Source organism: Monodelphis domestica, chromosome 6 (assembly GCF_027887165.1).
Source record: "Monodelphis domestica isolate mMonDom1 chromosome 6, mMonDom1.pri, whole genome shotgun sequence".
In the NCBI taxonomy this organism is placed as follows: Eukaryota; Metazoa; Chordata; class Mammalia; order Didelphimorphia; family Didelphidae; genus Monodelphis; species Monodelphis domestica.
This window is the reverse complement of record NC_077232.1, coordinates 139,787,941-139,808,860: the sequence shown is the minus strand read 5'-3', so window position 1 is coordinate 139,808,860 and position 20,920 is coordinate 139,787,941. Positions and strand designations below refer to the sequence as shown.

The 20,920-nt window shown below is 35.9% G+C and overlaps 1 protein-coding gene across 2 annotated transcripts in view; it reads left to right on the top strand.

Annotated features, from left to right (window-relative positions):
* Nucleotides 1-20,920, top strand: part of SCFD2 (sec1 family domain containing 2) — a 500,196-nt gene that overhangs the window by 13,196 nt on the left and 466,080 nt on the right. For both annotated transcript variants that reach the window (XM_001371348.5, XM_007496459.3), the window contains exon 2: nt 7,677-7,845. In XM_001371348.5, the coding sequence (XP_001371385.2) occupies nt 7,677-7,845 (169 nt within the window). The remainder of the gene's footprint in view (nt 1-7,676; nt 7,846-20,920) is intronic.

Below are 20,920 nucleotides of genomic sequence, written 5' to 3'. Positions count from 1 at the left end.
TCCAAGCATTATTCGTTAAAGACATAGATCATTTTCTTTTCCTCCCCCCCACCCCCCATAGCCGACGCGTAAGTCCACTGGGCATTAGATGTTTTCTTGATTTGAACCCATTGCTTTGTTGATAGTATTTGCATTAGAGTGTTCATTTAAAGTCTATCCTCTGTCATGTCCCCTCAACCTCTGTATTCAGGCAGTTGCTTTTTCTCGGTGTTTCCACTCCCATAGTTTATCCTTTGCTTATGAATGGTGTTTTTTTTCTCCTGGATCCCTGAAAGTTGTTCAGGGACATTACACCGCCCCTAATGGAGAAGTCCATTACGTTCGATTATACCACAGTGTATTAGTCTCTGTGTACAATGTTCTCCTGGTTCTGCTCCTCTCACTCTGCATCACTTCCTGGAGGTTGTTCCAGTCTCCATGGAACTTCTCCACTTTATTATTCCTTTGAGCACAATAGTATTCCATCACCAACATATACCACAGTTTGTTCAGCCATTCCCCAATTGATGGGCATCCCCTCGTTTTCCAGTTTTGGGCCACCACAAAGAGTGCAGCTATGAATATTTTTGTACAAGTCTTTGTGTCCATTATCTCTTTGGGGTACAGACCCAGCAGTGCTATGGCTGGGTCAAAGGGTAGATATTCTTTTGTCGCCCTTTGGGCATAGTTCCAAATTGCCCTCCAGAATGGTTGGGTCAGTTCACAACTCCACCAGCAATGAATTAATGTCCCTACTTTGCCACATCCCCTCCAGCATTCATTACTTTCCTTTGCTGTTATGTTAGCCAATCTGCTAGGTGTGAGGTGATACCTCAGAGTTGTTTTGATTTGCATCTCTCTGATTATAAGAGATGTAGAACACTTCTTCATGTGCTTGTTAATAGTTTTGATTTCTTTATCTGAGAACTGCCTATCCATTTCCCTTGCCCATTTATCAATTGGAGAATGGCTTGATTTTTTGTACAATTGATTTAGCTCATTATAAATATGAGTAATTAAACCTTTGTCAGAGGTTTCTATGAAGATTTTTTCCCAATTTGTTGTTTCCCTTCTGATTTTAGTTATATTGGTTTTGTTTGTACAAAAGCTTTTTAGTTTGATGTAGTCAAAATTATTTATTTTACATTTTGTGATTCTTTCTATATCTTGCTTGGTTTTAAAGCCTTTCCCCTCCCAAAGGTCTGACATGTATACTATTCTGTGTTTACCCAATTTACTTATGGTTTCCTTCTTTATGTTTAAGTCACTCACCCATTTTGAATTTATCTTGGTGTAGGGTGTGAGGTGTTGATCTATTCCTAGTCTCTCCCACACTGTCTTCCAATTTTCCCAGCAGTTTTTATCGAATAGTGGATTTTTGTCCCAAAAGCTGGGATCTTTGGGTTTATCGTATACTGTCTTGCTGAGGTCGTTTTCCCCCAGTCTATTCCACTGATCTTCCTTTCTGTTTCTTAGCCAGTACCAAATTGTTTTGATGACTGCTGCTTTGTAATATAGTTTGAGGTCTGGGACTGCAAGGCCCCCATCATATGTGTTTTTTTTCATTATTTCCCTGGATATCCTTGATCTTTTGTTCTTCCAAATGAACTTTGTTATGGTTTTTTCTAAATCAGTGAAGAAGTATTTTGGTAGTTCAATGGGTATGGCACTAAATAGATAAATAAGTTTGGGTAGGATGGTCATTTTTATTATATTGGCTCGTCCTATCCATGAGCAGTTAATGTTTTTCCATTTGTTCAAGTCTAGTTTTAGTTGTGTGGCGAGTGTTTTGTAGTTGTGTTCATATAGTTCCTGTGTTTGTCTTGGGAGGTAGATTCCTAGGTATTTTATTTTGTCTAAGGTGATTTTGAATGGGATTTCTCTTTCTAGTTCTTGCTGCTGAGCTGTGTTGGAGATATATAGAAAAGCTGATGATTTATGTGGGTTTATTTTGTATCCTGCAACTTTGCTAAAGTTGTTGATTATTTCAATTAGCTTTTTGGTTGAATCTCTAGGATTCTTTAAGTAGACCATCATGTCATCCGCAAAGAGTGATAACTTGGTCTCCTCCTTGCCTATTTTTATGCCTTCAATTCCTTTATCTTCTCTAATTGCTACTGCTAGTGTTTCTAGTACAATGTCAAATAGTAGAGGTGATAATGGGCATCCTTGTTTCACTCCTGATCTTATTGGGAATGCATCTAGTTTATCCCCATTGCAGATGATATTAGCTGTTGGTTTTAGATATATACTGTTTATTATTTTTAGGAATGACCCTTCTATTCCTATGCTTTCTAGTGTTTTTAATAGGAATGGGTGTTGTATTTTATCAAAGGCTTTTTCTGCATCTATTGAAATAATCATGTGATTCTTGCTAGTTTGCTTGTTGATGTGGTCAATTATGTGGATGGTTTTCCTAATGTTGAACCAGCCCTGCATCCCTGGTATGAATCCTACTTGATCATGGTGAATGATCCTTCTGATCACTTCCTGGAGTCTTTTTGCTAGTATCGTATTTAAGATTTTTGCATCTATATTCATTAGGGAGATTGGCCTATAGTTTTCTTTCTCTGTTTTTGACCTGCCTGGTTTTGGAATCAGTACCATGTTTGTGTCGTAAAAGGAGTTTGGTAGAACTCCCTCTTTGCTTATTATGTCAAATAGTTTGTATAGTATTGGGATTAACTGTTCTCTGAATGTTTGATAGAATTCACAGGTGAATCCATCAGGCCCTGGGGACTTTTTCTTAGGAAGTTCTTTGATGCCTTGTTGGATTTCAATTTCTGATATGGGATTATTTAGGAATTCTATTTCCTCTTCTGTTAGTCTAGGCAGTTTGTATTTTTGTATATATTCATCCATTTCTCCTAAATTGGTGTATTTATTGCCATATAATTGGGCAATCATCTTCCTTTTGAGACAGTGATTGGTCTTACATTTAATCTGATTTCAGCTACTTTTTAATGCTTGGTTTTGTTTATGTAATTGGAGTTTACATTCTCTTACATTCTTTATATCAGTTCTTAAAGACTTCCCAAATTTTCATGATTTTTTCATTCTAGTCATTTGTTATGGCGTTCCTGTATTGTAGTTTGCTCATCTTTTAGACAGTCTATGGACATCCACTTATTGCAGTTTTTTTTTTTGCCATAAAAATGTACCATTGTGAATATTTTTGCAAACATGGGACTTTCCCTCTTGTTTTTATTCTGTTTGTAGCATGTAGCATATACCTAGTTATTATGGGGTATTATGGGGTCATTGAATATGGACAGGATAATAACTTTTTAAAAGGAATTCCAAATTGTTTTCCAGAATAGTTGGACAAATTCACAGCTTCACCAACAATACTTTAGTATTCTTGTCTTACCATAGTGCTCTTCTACTCTAATATTTACTATTATCATTTTTGCCAATTTGAATGTAAGGTGAAACCTCAGCATTGCTTTGAATTGAATTTTTCTTACTAGTGATAGCATTTTTTGTTTGTTATTTTATTTTAAAAAATGATGTCATTTATTGATAAAAATTATGGGACTTTGCTTAATGACTCTTTCTAATTCCAGGACAAGATATACAAAAGAGCCATTGCACAGTGCCAATTGAGCACAAGGTCAGAGACCAACCAATCCCAAAGAGGTTGATGAAAATTCTAAGCCAATACAAAGGACTTGAACATAGTGTGAGACTCGAGGTTGTGACACTTGACATATGTTAAGACATAGGCCTTCCTTGTATCCACACTCTTTGAGAAAATACTTACAGACAAGTATCTCAAATTTGGCTCTTACCTGGCTCCTATAATCTAGTCCCTTTTCTGTCTTTCATAATGTGGCAACTTTCTGTAGTCCTGGCTACTGATTGGGTAAATGAATCAATGCTTAAATCACTTTAATTGGGCCCTGATTCAAGGACCTGTTATAGATTTATTTTTCCTTAACTTAGAATTTTTTTTAAACTTAACTTAGAATTTTTACACATAAGACTTTGATAGTCTATATTTCATCCAGAAATTATCTTTTTTAATTTTGATTTTTTTAATGTTTTTGATTTCTCTTACCAATTGATTCATATACCTCATAACTCAGCCATGCATCCCTAAGTGATCCCTGTGTTTTTCAATCACCCTCTTCAGGGGGGAAATGTATAAATATTATTATTTTAAATTGCAAAGTTTAAATTCCTTTTGAGAGTAATTTTAGGTTAAGAAACATGCTACCTCTCCGAATCCAGAAACTGAACTGTTTGGAGAAGGCACCATGAAGATGCCTCCACAGACCACAAGCTACAGGAGAAGATCAAGAATGAACTTTGGGTGTGGTTGATTGAACATTTATTTGTATGAATACTTTCATGCCAAAGGGGACTGCCCCCTAACTGTTTTTTTGTCAAGGCATCCAGCAATTATTGGTTTTGTTCTCTTTTCCTCTTATCCTCAAATTATTGTAATTTCAAAGTTGGTATGTTTACAAGACCCAGCGGAGAGACTAGTCTTCCTTGGGCCTCAGGGGAGAAATGTAAAATGGAGATTTGAACCCTAGAATTCCATCCCCAGAAGTCCTTGGTATTTCCCAGAATTCCTTATAATCTCACCCGAGTCTCCACCTGGACAAGATCACAATTAGTATTTAAACTGGCAGTAACACCTACCTCGGCCTCTTCTATGCTCTTGCTCTCTCTATTCGGCCATTGCAAGATGTAGTAAGTAAGCTTTGAATGGGCTAATCAGCCCTAGGCACGTGGTTTTCTTATTTTGCACTTCTTTATTCCTTGATTTCTAATAATCTTTAATAAACCTCATAAAATATAATATTTCTATTACTAGAGACTAATTTAATTTTTACATGGGTGCATAATAGTAGTTGATACATATAAAAACACAGTAAATATAAGGTAATTTTAGGGGGGAATTAATAAGAAAGGGAGTTGGGAAAAGTTTCATATAGAAGGTGATAAGTTGGGTTCTTTTGTGTTTTGTTTTAACTTTACTTTTACAGATCAGTCCTAGTTCATGGTAGGTCTTTTATAATAAAGTAAAACAATTAAGTAAAACTACTAATAGTGACCTTATCTGAAAGTAAATGTATATTCTACAACTGTATTCTATATCTGTATTCTACATCTGTGGTACCCCACCTCTCTATTTAAAAAACAAAAAGTAGAAATATAATTATTCTCTCATCCTCCCCCCATTTGAAAAGAAAAAAAAACATAATTTGTAACAAATGTATACAGTTAAGCAAAACAAATTTTCTTAATGACTGTATACAAAATATATGTTTCATTTAACACCTTAAATCTATTACATCTCTGTCACTCAGTAATTTAACTAACATTTATTAAACACTTAGTGAGCTATGCTCTTTGCTAAGTGCTGGGAATACTAATACAAAATGGAAATAAAAGCAGTCTCTGTCCTCACCTTATTAAGAGCTTACTTTCTAAGGGGAGAAAACACCACCAAAAAAGAAAGCTGAAAAAGTTGGAAAGAAGAGAGGAAAACAGAATTAGGAGGGAGGAAAAGAGAAGGGTTAAGGAAGTTGAGGGCAACGTGGTCTTGTGAGGAATGAGATATTACTAGCCTGGGTGACCTACTAAAATGGAAGTTCTAGTAAGGGTTATACAATTGAGAAAGAGACTGCAGAGGTGGAGGATTGGGGATCAAGGTCTGACCATGGAAAAGGAAATCAGGAATGCAACCTGGAGAGGAATGTATAGCCTGTTTGTTTTCATAGTCTTGTTATTATAAAAATGTTCTCTGGATTCTTTTAATTTCATTCTTCATTAGCTTATAAAAAGAAAATCTAAATGTTGGCAGGGCTCTGGGAAAGTAAGCATATTGATGGTAGTAGACCTGTAAATGGGTCTGACTTTTCTGAAAAGCAATTTGTAATTGTACACAAATAGTTTCTAAATAATGCATCCCTTTGACCTAGTTATTCCATTTCTAGGCCTATACTCAAAAGGGATCAGAGAAAGAGCAAAAAGCCCCATATATGCAAAAATATTCCTAGCTGTTCTTTTTGTAGTAGCAAAACAAACAAAACTGTTAACTAAGGGAATGCCCATCACTTGAGGAATAGCCCAGAATTCTTTACTTTCACTACATACACTTTTCTGAACCATGATGTTTCAGAAAGGCATTGTGGTGTCATGAAAAGGGCATAACACTAGTCAGGAAATAAGGAGCTTTCAATTCTAATCTGTTTTCCTGCCTTTATTAATAGTATAGATCCTTGGAAAATTCATTTAAAAAGCAAAGACTCATTTCTCACTCATTTCCAACCACACAAAGGATGGGCCAGCAAGTATAGCTGAAGCTGCAGAGTGTAGGGGGCAGAAGAGTGGGTGGGAGAATCCCAGCAAGACCCTCAGTAAAAGCCACAAAGTTTTGTACTTTACCCAGATCCTGCAGGACATATTAAAAGAACCTGAGAACTTCAACAAATCCTTAGCCACCCCTCCAGAGCTGAGCTGTCAGGGACTTTCCCTGAGAGAACACTCATTCTGCACTCCCAGTAATCTCATCTCATTCACCATAGCAACATTTCCACTGACTGGGTGAGAGATGTGGTGGGCACAGTCAGAACCCAGTGCTGTGCCAGCTTCCTCACGGAGTCCCTTGGGCATTTGAGGCTCTATGGAGCCCAACTTGTCCTGCCATTAACGATCACTCACAAAGCACCCTAAACCACAATCCTGAGAGACAGAATGTCAGCTCCCTCAGGGCAGGAGTTCTTCTAGTGTGATCACCCTTGAAAACTCCTACTTGGTCCTTAAAACCTGGAAAGGTGGTCCTTCCCCTCAGCTTCATTGGTTCTTCACCTAAGGCCTAGGGACCTTAAGGGAAAAAAAAGTACTATACAGAGAGAGACAGAGACAAACAGACAGTAGGCAGCATGTGTCAGGCTAGTCAAAACACCACCTTACAACCTGATGTAGATAACCCAGGACTCTATACACAAAAGCCTTGGGAATAACATTGTTTCTAGCCCAGCATCTTCAAATATCAGAGTGGGAAGCAGCTACTATTAAGATGTAGGCTGGAAGTTGTTTCTTCAGGTGCTATGGTAACAGCTACTAAAGACTCAGAACACCAAAGATTTTGACACTGTCAAATTGTTCAACATTAGAAAGTGATAAAGTTTTGTCAGCAGAAATGACATTAAAAGAGATATTACCATCTACGTTGCTTCTGTACCCAAAGGACCATAGAACTTTTCCCATTTGACCTGCAGCTGAAACTTTCTGTATGCATTGTTTCTCCTATTAGGCTTTGAGCTCCCTGAGAGCTAGGACAGTATTACATTTCTTCCTTTTTTCTTTTTTTTTTGTTTTTAATTAATATCTTTCATCTCAGAATCATTGATTCTAGGCAGAAGAACAGTAAGGGCTAGGCAATAGAGATTAAGTGATTTACTCGGGGTCACACAGGGTATTACTTTTTCTATTTCAATCTCCAGTGCTTTGCATACAGTAAGCACTTAATACATGTTTCATTCATCTCTGTATCTGTAACAAGACCTCTAAAATTCCTTCTAGTCCAGTATTCTACATCATAATTTCTTTAGTTGGCAGGGCAACTTGGTACACTGTTTATTTGGCTTCTGAACAGTGATTTAACTATTTTTTCTCTAAGAGCAATGTTTTTTTTCCCATTCCATTGACCATTTTCATTCAAATTTTTGTTTCAATAGGAGCTGTTGGACATCATGGAGACAACTTAGTAGAGAAGATGATTTCATTTCTTCCCAAACTTCCAGGCCACACAAATGATGTGATGGTTAATATGGTAGAACTCACTGCACTCCAGAAAAAGGAAGAGAATTATACCATAATAGCACCTGGCTGCTTAGCCCAATCCAAGTAAGATGTGTATTTTGCTTTTTTAACTTCCCATAGGAATGTTTCTAGGTAATGAGAACATGGAACAAAGCTATTCTCTGGCTGACAAAATTTAGTGCATAGCTTTTAAAATATTTTTTTCTAATATTGTAATAACTATATCCTATGAACATTAAAATAAATCAAACTATAGAATTTCATAGATGTACCATTTAGGTATAATATAAGATTGTTCTTAAGAATACTTAAGGGAGTCACCCTATGACTCTCTATTTCTCAGATATGAAATTTCACATGGAGTATATATTTTCTCAATCTTTCTCCTATTATTCACATGGTTGTAACAGCCCATATGGTTCTGGAACTGTATCATAATTTTATGTGTGATGTCTTTTTTTGTTTAAACTTCTAAATATGTCCACTTACTTGGGAGCCATGGAAAGAAGCTACGTACTTCGATAATTCATAGTTCTTTGCTCACACAAATACTTTTGGCCAGAAGGGATATAGATGTAGTAAGAGTCAAATTAGCTTCTTGACCTTCTCCTTCCTTGTGAATGTATTATTTATGAATTGAAAAAATATATTTAAGGGCAGCTAAGTGGCTCAGTAGATAGATAGCCAAACCTAGAGGTCCTGGGTTCAAATCTGGCCTCAAACATTTCCTAGCTACATGACCCTGGGCAAGTCACTTAACCTCAATTGCCTAGCCCTTACAATTTTTCCACATTGAAATCAATACTAAGTGTCAATTCTTAGACAGAAAGTAAAGATTTTTTTTAATCTAAAAAGGAAAGGAAAAATATATTTAGACCTTTTGCTGGTGGTAATTTTTTAATATTCTAAAACAAAATATTCAATCTCCCTATTATAATTTTATCTTTAAGTCACTAAAAGCTTTATAACATAATAATCAATAATATCAATGCATCAATTTTGATTTCCTGGAATGTATAACTATTTTGTGGAGTTAGCTACATTTGAGTGCCTGCTGTAGATATATGAGCATCTTGGGGAAATACAAAAGAAAAGAAGAACCATAGACCTTGACAGGTGAAAGGGATTTTAATGGCTGGCTAGTCAAACCACAGCCTAAAAGAAACCCAAATGTAACATACTATAGAAGAGTCATTTAATCTCCTCCCTTAAACTCTCCAAGCATCATTCAGAGGGTTTCTTGCCTTTAAAGAGTCTGTACATACAGCAGACATAGGCAAGTAAATAAAGCTATACAGAGCTTATGCAGATATTTGATGAGTAGCCACTGTGTGCGATATACTGAGGAGATACTTTGGAGGAATATAAAAAAAATGTCATGGAAGAGTCCTGGATTTGAACTTAGAAGACTGTGGTTCAAGTCCCAGCCCTGCTACACTCAATTTGCCATGTATTTGGTCTAGTTCTTCTTTCAGTGAACATTCCATTTTCTCATCTTTAAAATGGAGGAGCTTATCTAGATGATGTTTAAAATCCCTGCCAAGCACAATGTCCTCTGATCCTATTATCTGGGCTGGCATTGTAGAAGATTTAATTAAAAGAATTAAAAGAAAAAATAAAAGAAGATTTAATTAAAACTTCATTTAAAATCTAGGGAAATGGTAGTCAAGGTGAGGGTAGGGAAGAGGAATGGTAGAAGGAATAGCATAAGCAAAGGTTGGGAAAGGTATACAGGGTGAGGAAGGATAAAGTCCAGCTAGAGTGAAGGAGAGGATTCATGTTTGACATTGGTTGGACAGAGAAAGTGGGATCAGATTATACAGGGCCTTTAAGCTGGTTCTACTTGATCATATAGGCAATGAGAAGCCATTGTGGGAATTTGCTCAGGGAACTGGCCTGAAGAAACCAGTGGTTTACAAAGAGAGAGGCAGAATATGATTGCCCATACTTACTATAAGGAGACATAAAATCAAATGATAGCTAATCTCCTGATCATTTTGAAAGACTTTGAAAGATAGTAAAGAAAACACATTCAAACACTCTTTCCATCTGTCTTGTCTGACTTTTATTCCTTTCTTGCTTATTTCCAATGTAAATGGCCTGAACAGTTTGTGGAGTTTCTTGAATGATATGATCCACAATTTTCATTTTATTTGATAAACAATTTATAGTCACTTTTGGATTAAGGAGGAAATTAAATCAGTGCTTCAGAAGAATTCTTACTACTGGAATAGAATGGATTAATGTCAATGAAAGTAGTCCAATCCAGAAGTTTTGGGAGTAGTTTGAAGTGAGGACTTCAGCTAAAATTTTGTTTGTGGGAATGGAAAAGAAGTGATAGATCCAAAACATTTTACAAAGGAAGAAACAAAAATGTTTAGTGATAAACTTGCTAAAAAAAGGAAATGGGGTAGAAAGGAGTCAAAATCACAGACCTAGAAAGAACCTTAGAGGTCATCTAAGCCAACTTGAACAAATGAATGAATGGAGGACAACTGGGTGGCTCAGTGGATTGAAAGTCAGGTCTAGAGATAAGGTCATAGGTTAAAATCTGGTCTCAAATACTTCTTAGTTGTGTGACCCTAGGTAAGTCACTTGACCCCCATTGCCTAGTCCTTATTGCTCTTCTACCTTAGAATCAAGATGGAAGGTAAGGATTTTAAAAAAAGAATGAATGAAAAGTGTATTTATTAAGCATTTTATAAATGCAAAGCACTATATTGATGTCTGGGGATACCAACAGAAAAATAAGACAAGTCTTTTCTCATAAGGTGCTCACATTCTAATGGGAGAGGCTACATATATTAAAGGTTTAGGATACAATGGGAAACCAGATAATAATGCCTCTTCTTTAATTTCCTTTCCATGGACAAAATTATATTATTTTCTGATGTCAAACCATTTGACAATGCCAAAGGCTTTGGGAGTAAGAACTTTCTATTCTGAGTATTCAATAGCTGTGGCTATAACCCCTACAGAAACAACTTCCAGGGTCTCTCTTGACAGGGGCTACTTCCAAGGCTGATGTCTGAGATTATTAGGACTGGAAGCATGGCCGTTGGTTTTAAGATCCTGAGTTGTTTCCATCAGGATCTTAGGGAAGATGGTGATCAAGATAGTGTTATTGTTTGGCTTGTCTGTCTGTCATGGGCTATCTGATCTTTTGCTCAGGGCCCTTTACTGCTTTAGCTAGACTGATTTGACTAGAAGTCAATGTCCCCTTCTTCATATAACTTGCTTCTCCAGGTATTGACTGTGAGAGATAGAGGGGAAACGAGACTCAGAGTCTCTGGCAGGGTGGCAAGGGGTGCTACCACTCTCAGACTGTCATGTTTCTCTGGGAACTAAACAGGTGTCATTTCTATAACATCATGCCCAGTGGTCATCCTGAAGTCCTCTGGCAGTGGGGGAATTCAATCGTATTCCTCGTTTTCTCAGCATTATTATTATATTATATTTCTTTGTTATTGTTGTTCATTTGTTCATTTGGGTTGAACTCTTCCTGACCCCATGGACTATTTATAGGGTTTTCTTGGGAAAGAAAGTGTGTATTTTGACTTTTCCTTCTCTAAATCATTTTACAGATGAGGAAACTGAGGCAAACAAGGTTAAATGATTTGCCCAGGTTCACATAGCTAGTTAAGTATCTGAGGTCGAATTTAAACCTGATTCCAATCCTAGTGCCCTATGCACTGAGCCACTCTCCTGCCTACCTACTTGGTATTTTTTTACATTGAACCAGTTTCTATCTACCTCTGCACTTTTGGTCTCTTTATATTATATTCTATTATAGACTATATAATTATACTATTATATTCCTCCATTGGATCTTCTCTTCTGGCTAAAGATACCCTTCCTCTTTAACTGGTAGTGGCAGCTTTGTGTATTGAGAAGAATGCTAGGTTTGGAGGCAGGAAGACTTAGACTTAAGTTCTACCTCTAAAACTTACTACTACCAATGGGACCCAGGACAAGTTACTTAACCTTTAAGCCTTAGGTTACTCCTTGCAATTTCCAATAAGTCTTAGATGGGTCTACATTGCTAGAAGGAATTTCAAAGCTATAAATATCCTACAGTGAAAAAATAATCAGTTCTTCACAAATTTTACACTAATTCTTCAATTTATCCTTGTGTGGAATGGTTTCTAGTCTTTTCTCCATCCTGGTACCATTTGGTACATGTTTCACCTTGGCATTGTGAGGGCCAGAATTAGATACAGTGTGTCTGATGTAACCTGACTCCCATGACCGAATTAATCAGGACTGTCATCTCCCTCATGCTGGAGACTATGTTTTCATTGATACAATCTGATTAGTAGCTATATATATATGTATGTGTGTGTGTGTGTGTGTGTGTGTGTATATATATATATATATATATATATATATTTATGTATATATATATTTAGCTGTTGGGTAACACTTTTGTTACATATTAAGCTTGATATTTTTAGGAATGACTTTTCTGCCATGCTCATTTTCTATTCAAACTGATGTCTTTTCTGAATGCAGATAAAGAATTTTGTTTTGCTTGTAGCAAATCAACTCCTTAGAGGCTGATGGGGCTTCTAAGACTGTAGTGGTCGTTAATAATAGTGTAAAGAGCCTGTAGTGATTAAAATAGTGGGAGTCTATAAACTGTGGCAGATAAAAGAGTGTTTTGTTTAAATTGTGACCGCAGAAAATATGGTTTCAAGACAGTGTCTTGTTTTAAATCAAATATAAGGTGGTCACCAGGGAAAAATTCCCAAATATGAAATATACCCAAGTCAACTGGGTTTTATAGAGATTTTAATTAATACAAATGAGGAATTAAAGAAAGAGAGAGAGAGAGAGAAAAAGGAATAATGAGAAAAAAGGCTAGGCCAGCTTAGGCCAGCCTTAAGAGAGAGAGAGATCAGTCAGTCTTCAATCCACTCACCACAAGATTTGTCCCAAGCAAAATTCTAGTGTTCAGAGAGACACCAGGAAGCTTTGGCCAGCTCCATCTCCAGAGAGAATTCTTCTGAGACAGTCCCTTCTCTCAGCTTTTCATCTCCTTTTAAAGGGAATTTTCTCCTATGTCACCTCCCCTAAGTTCTCACATCTATCAATCACAGTAGACGTTTTCCAAAGGACTGACCATTCTTAATTCACACCTAAGTAGGCTTAAATTTTTGATTAAGTTCACACCTGAGAAAACCTCTGAGTAAATTCTCACCTCTTTGCTCCTTGTAAATTCACATGTTGCCTGACCTTTATAGGTACTTAGCACCCTTTTGTATTAGATCTAAAAATAGGCACAGCTTAAGAACTTTTGCCTTACTATAAGTATGGGTTTAAGTATTTTTCATTGTTCAGCAAGGAGTTTCTTCACCTAAAGCATGCTTAAGTAGGGGTGGAGTAGAGGTCTCACATTCCTGATCTAAGTTCCTTCATTGTTTAAAATGGGGAATGGTCTTAACCAAACCTTACGAAGTAGAGTCTGAGAATTTTTTAAGGTTCACAAGCCTCAAGTTCTTGGTCCTTTCTGCCTGCAAAGAGCTTCAGGGGAACATATGCAAACTGATGAAGTTCTTCTCTGCTTGCTTTCTTGTGTGTTGATTTTGTTGCATTTTTTCCCCTGGGTTTTGGTGAAAAGTTTCTTATTTTCCATCTAGTTTGAAACTTTGGGGAATCCAAAGAGGATGGCATCATTTTTGGTAATTTCCATAGTTGATAATATGACTGCTAGGAAAAGGATGATGAATTGGGAGAGGGGGCACTAGTGAGTTTATTGTTGGATGCAATATAGTTTTAGGTTTCAGCAACACACCTTAAATGAGAGATCCTTTAGACATAAACAACATTTTAGGGCTCCAGATGTATGTAGTCATTGAAATCTCCTGAGTGAATGAGTTCATGATGGATGTTTGTGAAAAGATAAAGAGAAAACAGTGAGAGCTCAGGAATTGGAATTCATGGCTAATGGTCAGAGAAGTAAAGGCAGTCAGGAAAGAACAATCTGCCATAGATTAGCAGAACCAGGAGTGAATGGCAGCATGCAGGCTGTCATACTCTGCTCAGTTGGCAATTCTGCTTCCTCTTTGGGGGCTCTTGGACTTATTTGCTACCTTTTATTTGTACTTGTTTCTTTGAAGCACTTTTCTTCTTCTTTATGCATGTCCTATTTCCTTCATTATATTAAGAGTAAATGTCTTAGTGGAATCTAAGGTTAGAGTATTGAGGTGGCTAAAGTGATCAGACATATCAAAGGGCAGGGAGAAAGCCCCAGAGAGTGTGAATATATTATGAGATTTGTCCAAGAATATACTAATTAGTAACCTTACACAAAAGAAGTTTCCATCAAATTGTGTAATCACTAGCCACTTTGGTCAGGAGGCAAACAGTGACCATACCATGGCAATTTGCCTTTTCAAAGACTTTGGCAATGAAAGGAAGAAGTATGAATTGTAGCTTGAAGGGGAAGTAGTAGTTTATTTTGATAGAGGGAATAACATTAACTTATATGTGTGTATATATAATTTTATAGGTTACTCAGTACTGTGCATATTTTATTTGTTTCTTATAACCATCTTGTGAATTTTATAATTAGGGAGACCTGATAGTAGGATGCTAGAAGGCAGAGGGGCCTGAGAAAATGGTTTCTAATTCCATTGCAAAGGAGATATTAAAACAAATCACAATTTTCTTTGTATATGCTAATGTAAAAAATAATCAGAAACCTTTTAAGAAAATGTAGTACAGGGAGATGAAAATGCATTGAGATGAAAAACAGATGGACAAATCTGCTAGAAAGTAAGTGATATGCTTATCCATGAAAACAGCTTAACGAAGTAAAAGGCTCCAATTGTAATATAAACACTGATAGTTCAAAACTATCTCTGATGTAATCCTTGTAAAAAATATTCTTTACTTTCTCTACATGAAATAGTTTAAAAAACTGGTTCACCAAAATGAACAGATAAGAATGAAAACACAATAGAACAATGAACTAGGTCCATCTGGTTCTCTGACTTATCTAGGCTATTTGGAGCATGTGCTGAAAGCAGCAATTCTTTTGTCCCATATGGACTCTTAGTTTGAGATTGGCTCTATTCCCTGCGTCATCTCTGCTCCCTTTGGCCCTGTTTTCCATTCTTGATTAGACTTGGACCTATTCTGACTCCACCACCATGCTGCCTACTTCTGCAGAGAGTCCTATAGGCCACTACTCAGTCCAGTATAATCTACTTCCATTGCCTGTTCTAACACTAATGTCTATTTGCCCCACCTACCCTGAATCATGCCAGCTGATCTGTAGATAGTGAATAGGATCTGGAAACTGGCTGAAACTCAAATGAAGTCACAGAACTTCAGAGTCAAAGTGGATCAAGGAAGTCATCTAATCCTATCTTACCTCTACAGAATTCTGCTTTGTTATTATTGTTTTCAATTATGTCCAACTCTTTGTGACCCCTTGTGGGGTTTTATTTGCAAAGATACTGGAGTATTTTGCCATTTCCTTCTCCAGTTCATTTTACAGATGAAGAAACTGGGGCAGACAGGGTTAAGTGATTTGTCCAGGGTCACACGGTCAGATTTGAATTTATGAAGATGATAAGTCTTCCTAATCCTAATCCTAGCACTATATCCACTGTGCCACCCAGAATTCCAGTGTATTCCAGTGATGATGATAATGATGATGATGATGATATTAGTAAACACAACAGATGACTATACTTATGGCTTATGTTTTTGACTATCTTATAAGCTCCTTTTGATTAGGGATCATGTCATTCTCCTTTCTTGCACTCTACAATACTTTTCATGGTGCTTCTGTACATAATAGATGTTCAGTTACTACTCAGTCAAGTCACTTAACTGCTATCTGCCTCAGTTTCCTCCACTGTAAAATGAGGATAATAATACCACCTACCTCATAAGGTTATCTTGAGGATCAAAAGAAGCAATATTTATTAAGTCCTTGATGTTCTGACTGGCACCTACTTAATAACAACAACAAAAAAGCTTGTTTACTTCTTTTTCTGTAAGAAAGAGGGTACAATTTCTTTGTCAGCCCTCTGGTCATTTTATTGATCTCAGTTCTTAAGTCTTTCAAAGTTGTTTGTCTTTACAATGTTATTGTTTTTACATAAATTATTCTCCTGGTTCTCACTTCATAATGCATCAGTTCATACAAGTCTTCCCTAGTTTCTTAGAAATGTTAAATTGGATTTATGATTTAAGACTGAATATATATTAATTTAAGGTCGCCAAGGAATTCACTTATGAAATTCCTAAATGAAACATCAAATCAGAATGGAGTATCATGGTAATTTAATTACAATGGGAGTAAGAAATATTAGAGGGAGAGAAAGAGGGAGAGAAGGGAAGAGGGAGAGAAGGAAGAGGTTAACTCAACCTCCTGGCAGAGCCAGAGGGAGTTTTAGGCCTTGGAGGGCCAAGGCAAAGAAGGGAGTCAGTCCGTTCACTCACCGATTTGAAGGAAAGCTGTCTGCAGGCCTCCTCCCAGCTCGAGCTCCAGAATTCAACTGGCACCTAGCCCTGTCCACAGGAAGTGAGTGAACTCCAGAGGCTGTTCTCTACCTCACTTCCTGTACCTCACACATGCCAATGGTGGCTCAAGCTTGGCTTAGGACAGCCCAGGGGGGCAGTTAGTTGATTCTGATTTGTCATTAGCTAGCATATGCCTGTGTAGTGTAGGTGTGCACATTCTTGGGTGCTAGACCAAGCAAGATGGAGGAAATTTAAAAATCACAGAAACCATTCCTTTGATAATTTATTATGAAATAATAGCATTCGATTATGCCACTCTATTCTGTTATGCCATTCTATTATGCCAAATAATAGTATTCTATTAAACAGCAGCTAATGAAGAAATAAACATCAGTACCTCTATTTTGATGAGTGAAGAAAATGTTATTTGTTTTTCTTTGACAGAGATTAATTTTTACAGTGTTATAGAAAACAAGCCATGGCCTAAATTAATTCCTTTACTAAATAGTACTTTTCATAATAATCTGTTTACTCCCAAGTTGGTTGGTATTTACATTTTTGTAAGACCACAACTATTAATATAAATAGTATTCTCTTTTTTGAAAAATGATTCTTCTTGATTTGGGTTCAGAAATGCTTATTTGAATTCTAATTCAACTACAAAGAAGAATCTTTGACTTTGTCATGTTAAGATGTGTCTTTAAAGCCCTGTAAATATTTACTCATTGTGTGGCAAGTGGAGACTGTTTTCCTTTAAAAGCTATAGGATGGAACCTCCAGTCTATACTAGTGATTTTCAGTATAGTGGGAGGGCAGTGCTCTAGAGATGAATCTGGTATTAGTCACATAGAACTATGGCTATTTCAGTCCCTTTTATTCCCCTTTGTTCCCTCCCTGAAAAAAAAAATATCACTGTATTGTTCTTTTTAAATAAACACTGCATCTTACTTGGGAGAAAGACCTGAACCTCCACCCCTCACAGATTGCTATATTTTTAAACTATAGCTCTCCAGAAGAAACATCTGGACTCAGTTATGGGTTTAGCAAACAGAATTAATGAATAATTTATGGCTAGTGTGGTGAAATAAAGCAGGTTTCTTTTCTTAAAGCTGAGGAAAAATGAACCACTTGAAAGATTGAAATAAAAAGTTTACATGCCAGATGTTGCTTAAGTTCTCTATCTTGATAAAAGATTGAAAAGTTTAAAAGGTATTTTTTCTAAAAAATTTCTTTTTCACTTGGCTACAAAAATGTAGCAAAAAAGAATTGAAAGGTAGTCTTTCTGGTTGTATAATTGTTTACACATTGTTCCTCCATCACAGATCTCTGCTTGCCAAGGAATGTTGCAGGGAGTCCTAGAATCTTTTTCTCATTTAAAGGTTTGAAATGACTTAAGTCTCTATGTTGTGAAGTGCCTGAGTTGGATCATTATGGTACAAGTGCACATAATTTAAGTGGAAAAAATTATTCTTTCATACAAAGCTCAAAATCCTCTAGAGTCCCTGAAAAAAACCCCAAGGAGGACACTAGAAGTGGCTTCCTTCATTTAGATATTGCTTCCAGGATTTCAATATCAATTTTTTTTTAAATTTTAGTTTGTTTTTGATAAAATTATTTTTTAGAATTTATATATATGTATATGTGTATATATGTATATAAATATGTATATTTATATATTTATTTATATTATTTATATATGTAAATATATATAAGTTTAGTAAATATATATATATATATATATATATACATATATATAAGTTTTGCCCTTCTGGCAAAAGATATAGGTTATGTTTTTGGTGTTTCTTTTTCTCAGTTCATTCTCTGGAGGTGAATATTCATAAGTTATTCTCTAAATACGAAATCTGTAGCTGTATGTAATGTTCTCTTGATTCTACTTACCTCATTCTTCATTATTTCACATAGTTCATTCACAGTTTTAAAAAACTTAATCTGCCCATTGTTTCTTTCAATCAATTCCATCACAATCATATAACACAGTTTGCTTACCCACAGCCCAGTTGATGGATATTCCTTCAATTTCCAATTCTTCGCCACCACAAAGAGACCTGCTGTAAATATTTTGGAACATGTAGGTTCTTTTCCTTTTCTCCTGATCTCCTTGGGAAACAGACCCAGCAAAGAAAGGTATTGCTAGGTCTAAGGATGTAGAGTTTTATGGCTCTCTGGGTATAATTCCAAATTGTTTTCCAAAATGGTTGGACAAGTTCACAGTTCTACCAATAGTGTGTTAGTGTCCCCACTTTTCTAATTCTCTCCAGCATTTGTCATTTTAACCAATCTGATGGATGTGAGATTCTCAGAATTCTTTTGGGTTGCATTCCCCTAATTGGTTTTAGATTTAGAGAATTTTTTTCCATTTACTATATATGGTTTTGATTTCTTCATCCAAAAATTGTCTGTTCTTATCTTTTGGCCATTTATCAATTTGGGAATGGCTCTTCTGTCCATAAATTTGACAAAGTTCTCAATTTTCAACATAAGACTTCTGTCTGAGGGACTGAAAATTTCCCGTCAATTTTCTACTTTTCTTCTAATCTTTGCAACATTTCTTTTATTTGTGCAAAACGTTTTCAGCTTAGTGTACTCAAAATTATCCTTTTTATATCTTGTACTGTTCTCCATCTCTTGTTTACTCATAAATTCCTCTCTTATCCATCAATCTGATAGGTAATGTGTTTCCTATTTTTCTAATTTGCTTATATCTCCTTTTATGTCTGAATTATGTATCCAGTTTGATCTTTTCTTAGTGAATGGTGTAAAATATTGATCTGTACCTAGTTTCTACAAAATACTTTCCAGCTGTCTCATCAATTTTCACCAAATAATGATTTTTTTTAATCCCAGTAGCCTGATCTCTATTTTTGTCAAATATAAGATTATATCTTTTACTACTGTTTGTTGTATGTCTGTTCTGTTCTACCAATCTACCTTTCTATATCTTAGCCAGTACCAGATAGCTTTGATAATTATTGCTTTATAATACAGTTTAAAATCTGGTATTGCTAAACCTCCTTCCTTTACATTTTTTATTAATTTTTCTGCTATTCTTGATCTTCTGTTCTTCGAAATAAATTTTATTATTTTTTTCTAGCTCACTAAGATAATTTTTTGGTAATTTGATTGGAATGGCATTAATTAAATAGATTATTCTAGGTAAGATTGTCATTTTAATTATATTTTCTCTTCCCTTCCATGAATAGTTAATATTTCTCCAATTATTTTGATGGTCATAACTTTTTAAAGGCTCTTATCAAGCTTAATTTCTTTCTGTGAATCTATGAATGTTTGTTACTGATAAGAGAGCTACAATCTCAAGTCAAGGAAGCATGGTGTTTCTAAACCAATGTGTTGAGGCATACCTACAAATCATGTAGTTCATAGTATCGGATTGAAGGCAGACAGACTTTCTTTATAGGTTAGATCATTACAGCTCCTTTCTTGGACCACCTACTTGTAATGGGGAACTGTCTTAGAGGGATGTTAGATGTTACAACCCACCTAGGAACTCCCCAGGGCCAGTTAAGCACAAAACCCTGGGCTTATGGAAACACAGTTTATTTTAATAAAGGGAATAAGGGAAACTGGTAGATAGGACTCTAGCACTCTTCAAACTACCTCCACCCAACTTCTAAGTCCCCTGCTTAGGAGGAGCCTTCTGTTTCTTCTTGGGGTTCTGCCTATAGCTCCCTATGCTACCTAAAACCCTTTCCCCCTCTATCTGACTTATCCTAATCTTCTCAACAGTAATTAATAAAGAAAGGAAAAACCCTGGGTTTGGCTATTAAGTAACTCAAAGTTATAGATGGAAAACTTTGGATTACCTTAGCTCAAGAGGAATTCTGGCATATGGACCACTGGCAGATGATCTTTGGACTCAGGGAAAATGGTTTCCTCCAAATAAATTCTCTACCTAGAAGTCAAAGATTTCTCTGCAAAATCTTGACTATCCAGGGAGAATCTCTTAGAGCAAAACCCCTCCTTTAGCTTGATGGGAATTCAGGCAGAGAGACAAACCCTACTTCCAGCTCAAAAGAAATCCAAGAAGGAAGTAGTTTCAGTATTTTTCAGTTCAGATTCCCACAATTCATTTCCTACCCAGAATCCTCTCCCAGGGCTTATCTCAAAATTCCCTTCTTTCAACTAACCCTAGAAAACCAATCCATCCCTAACTTATATTCCTACATATTCTTCCTTTTTTTCCCCCTGCAATGCCTTTTAGCTAATATGTCCTTTCTATATTACTACTGTTATATTACTATATATACTGTTATAATATTTGTATATTATATATTTATTCATATATTATATTATAATATATTTATATATACTGTTACAATATTACTGTGTAGGATATAGATGGTAGAAAAAGTTATTTGGGCAGGAGTAAAGATCATTAGAGATCTTGGGTATGTTTGTTTCAATGGCTTTCATTTGGGGTGAGGTGGTCAATATCCCAGAGGGACTTGATATCATAAACAAGAATCTGGAGGCTAAAAGGTCCAAGAGGTCAGAGAGCCTTTGGTTTACTCTGGTCTAGGAAAAGACCAAGGATGAAGTAAAAATGATGAGAATAATATTTAAAAATAGCACCTTTCATTTGTATGGCATTTTATGTTATTTAAAGTATTTTTATATAAACTATCTCATTTGAGATAGCTTA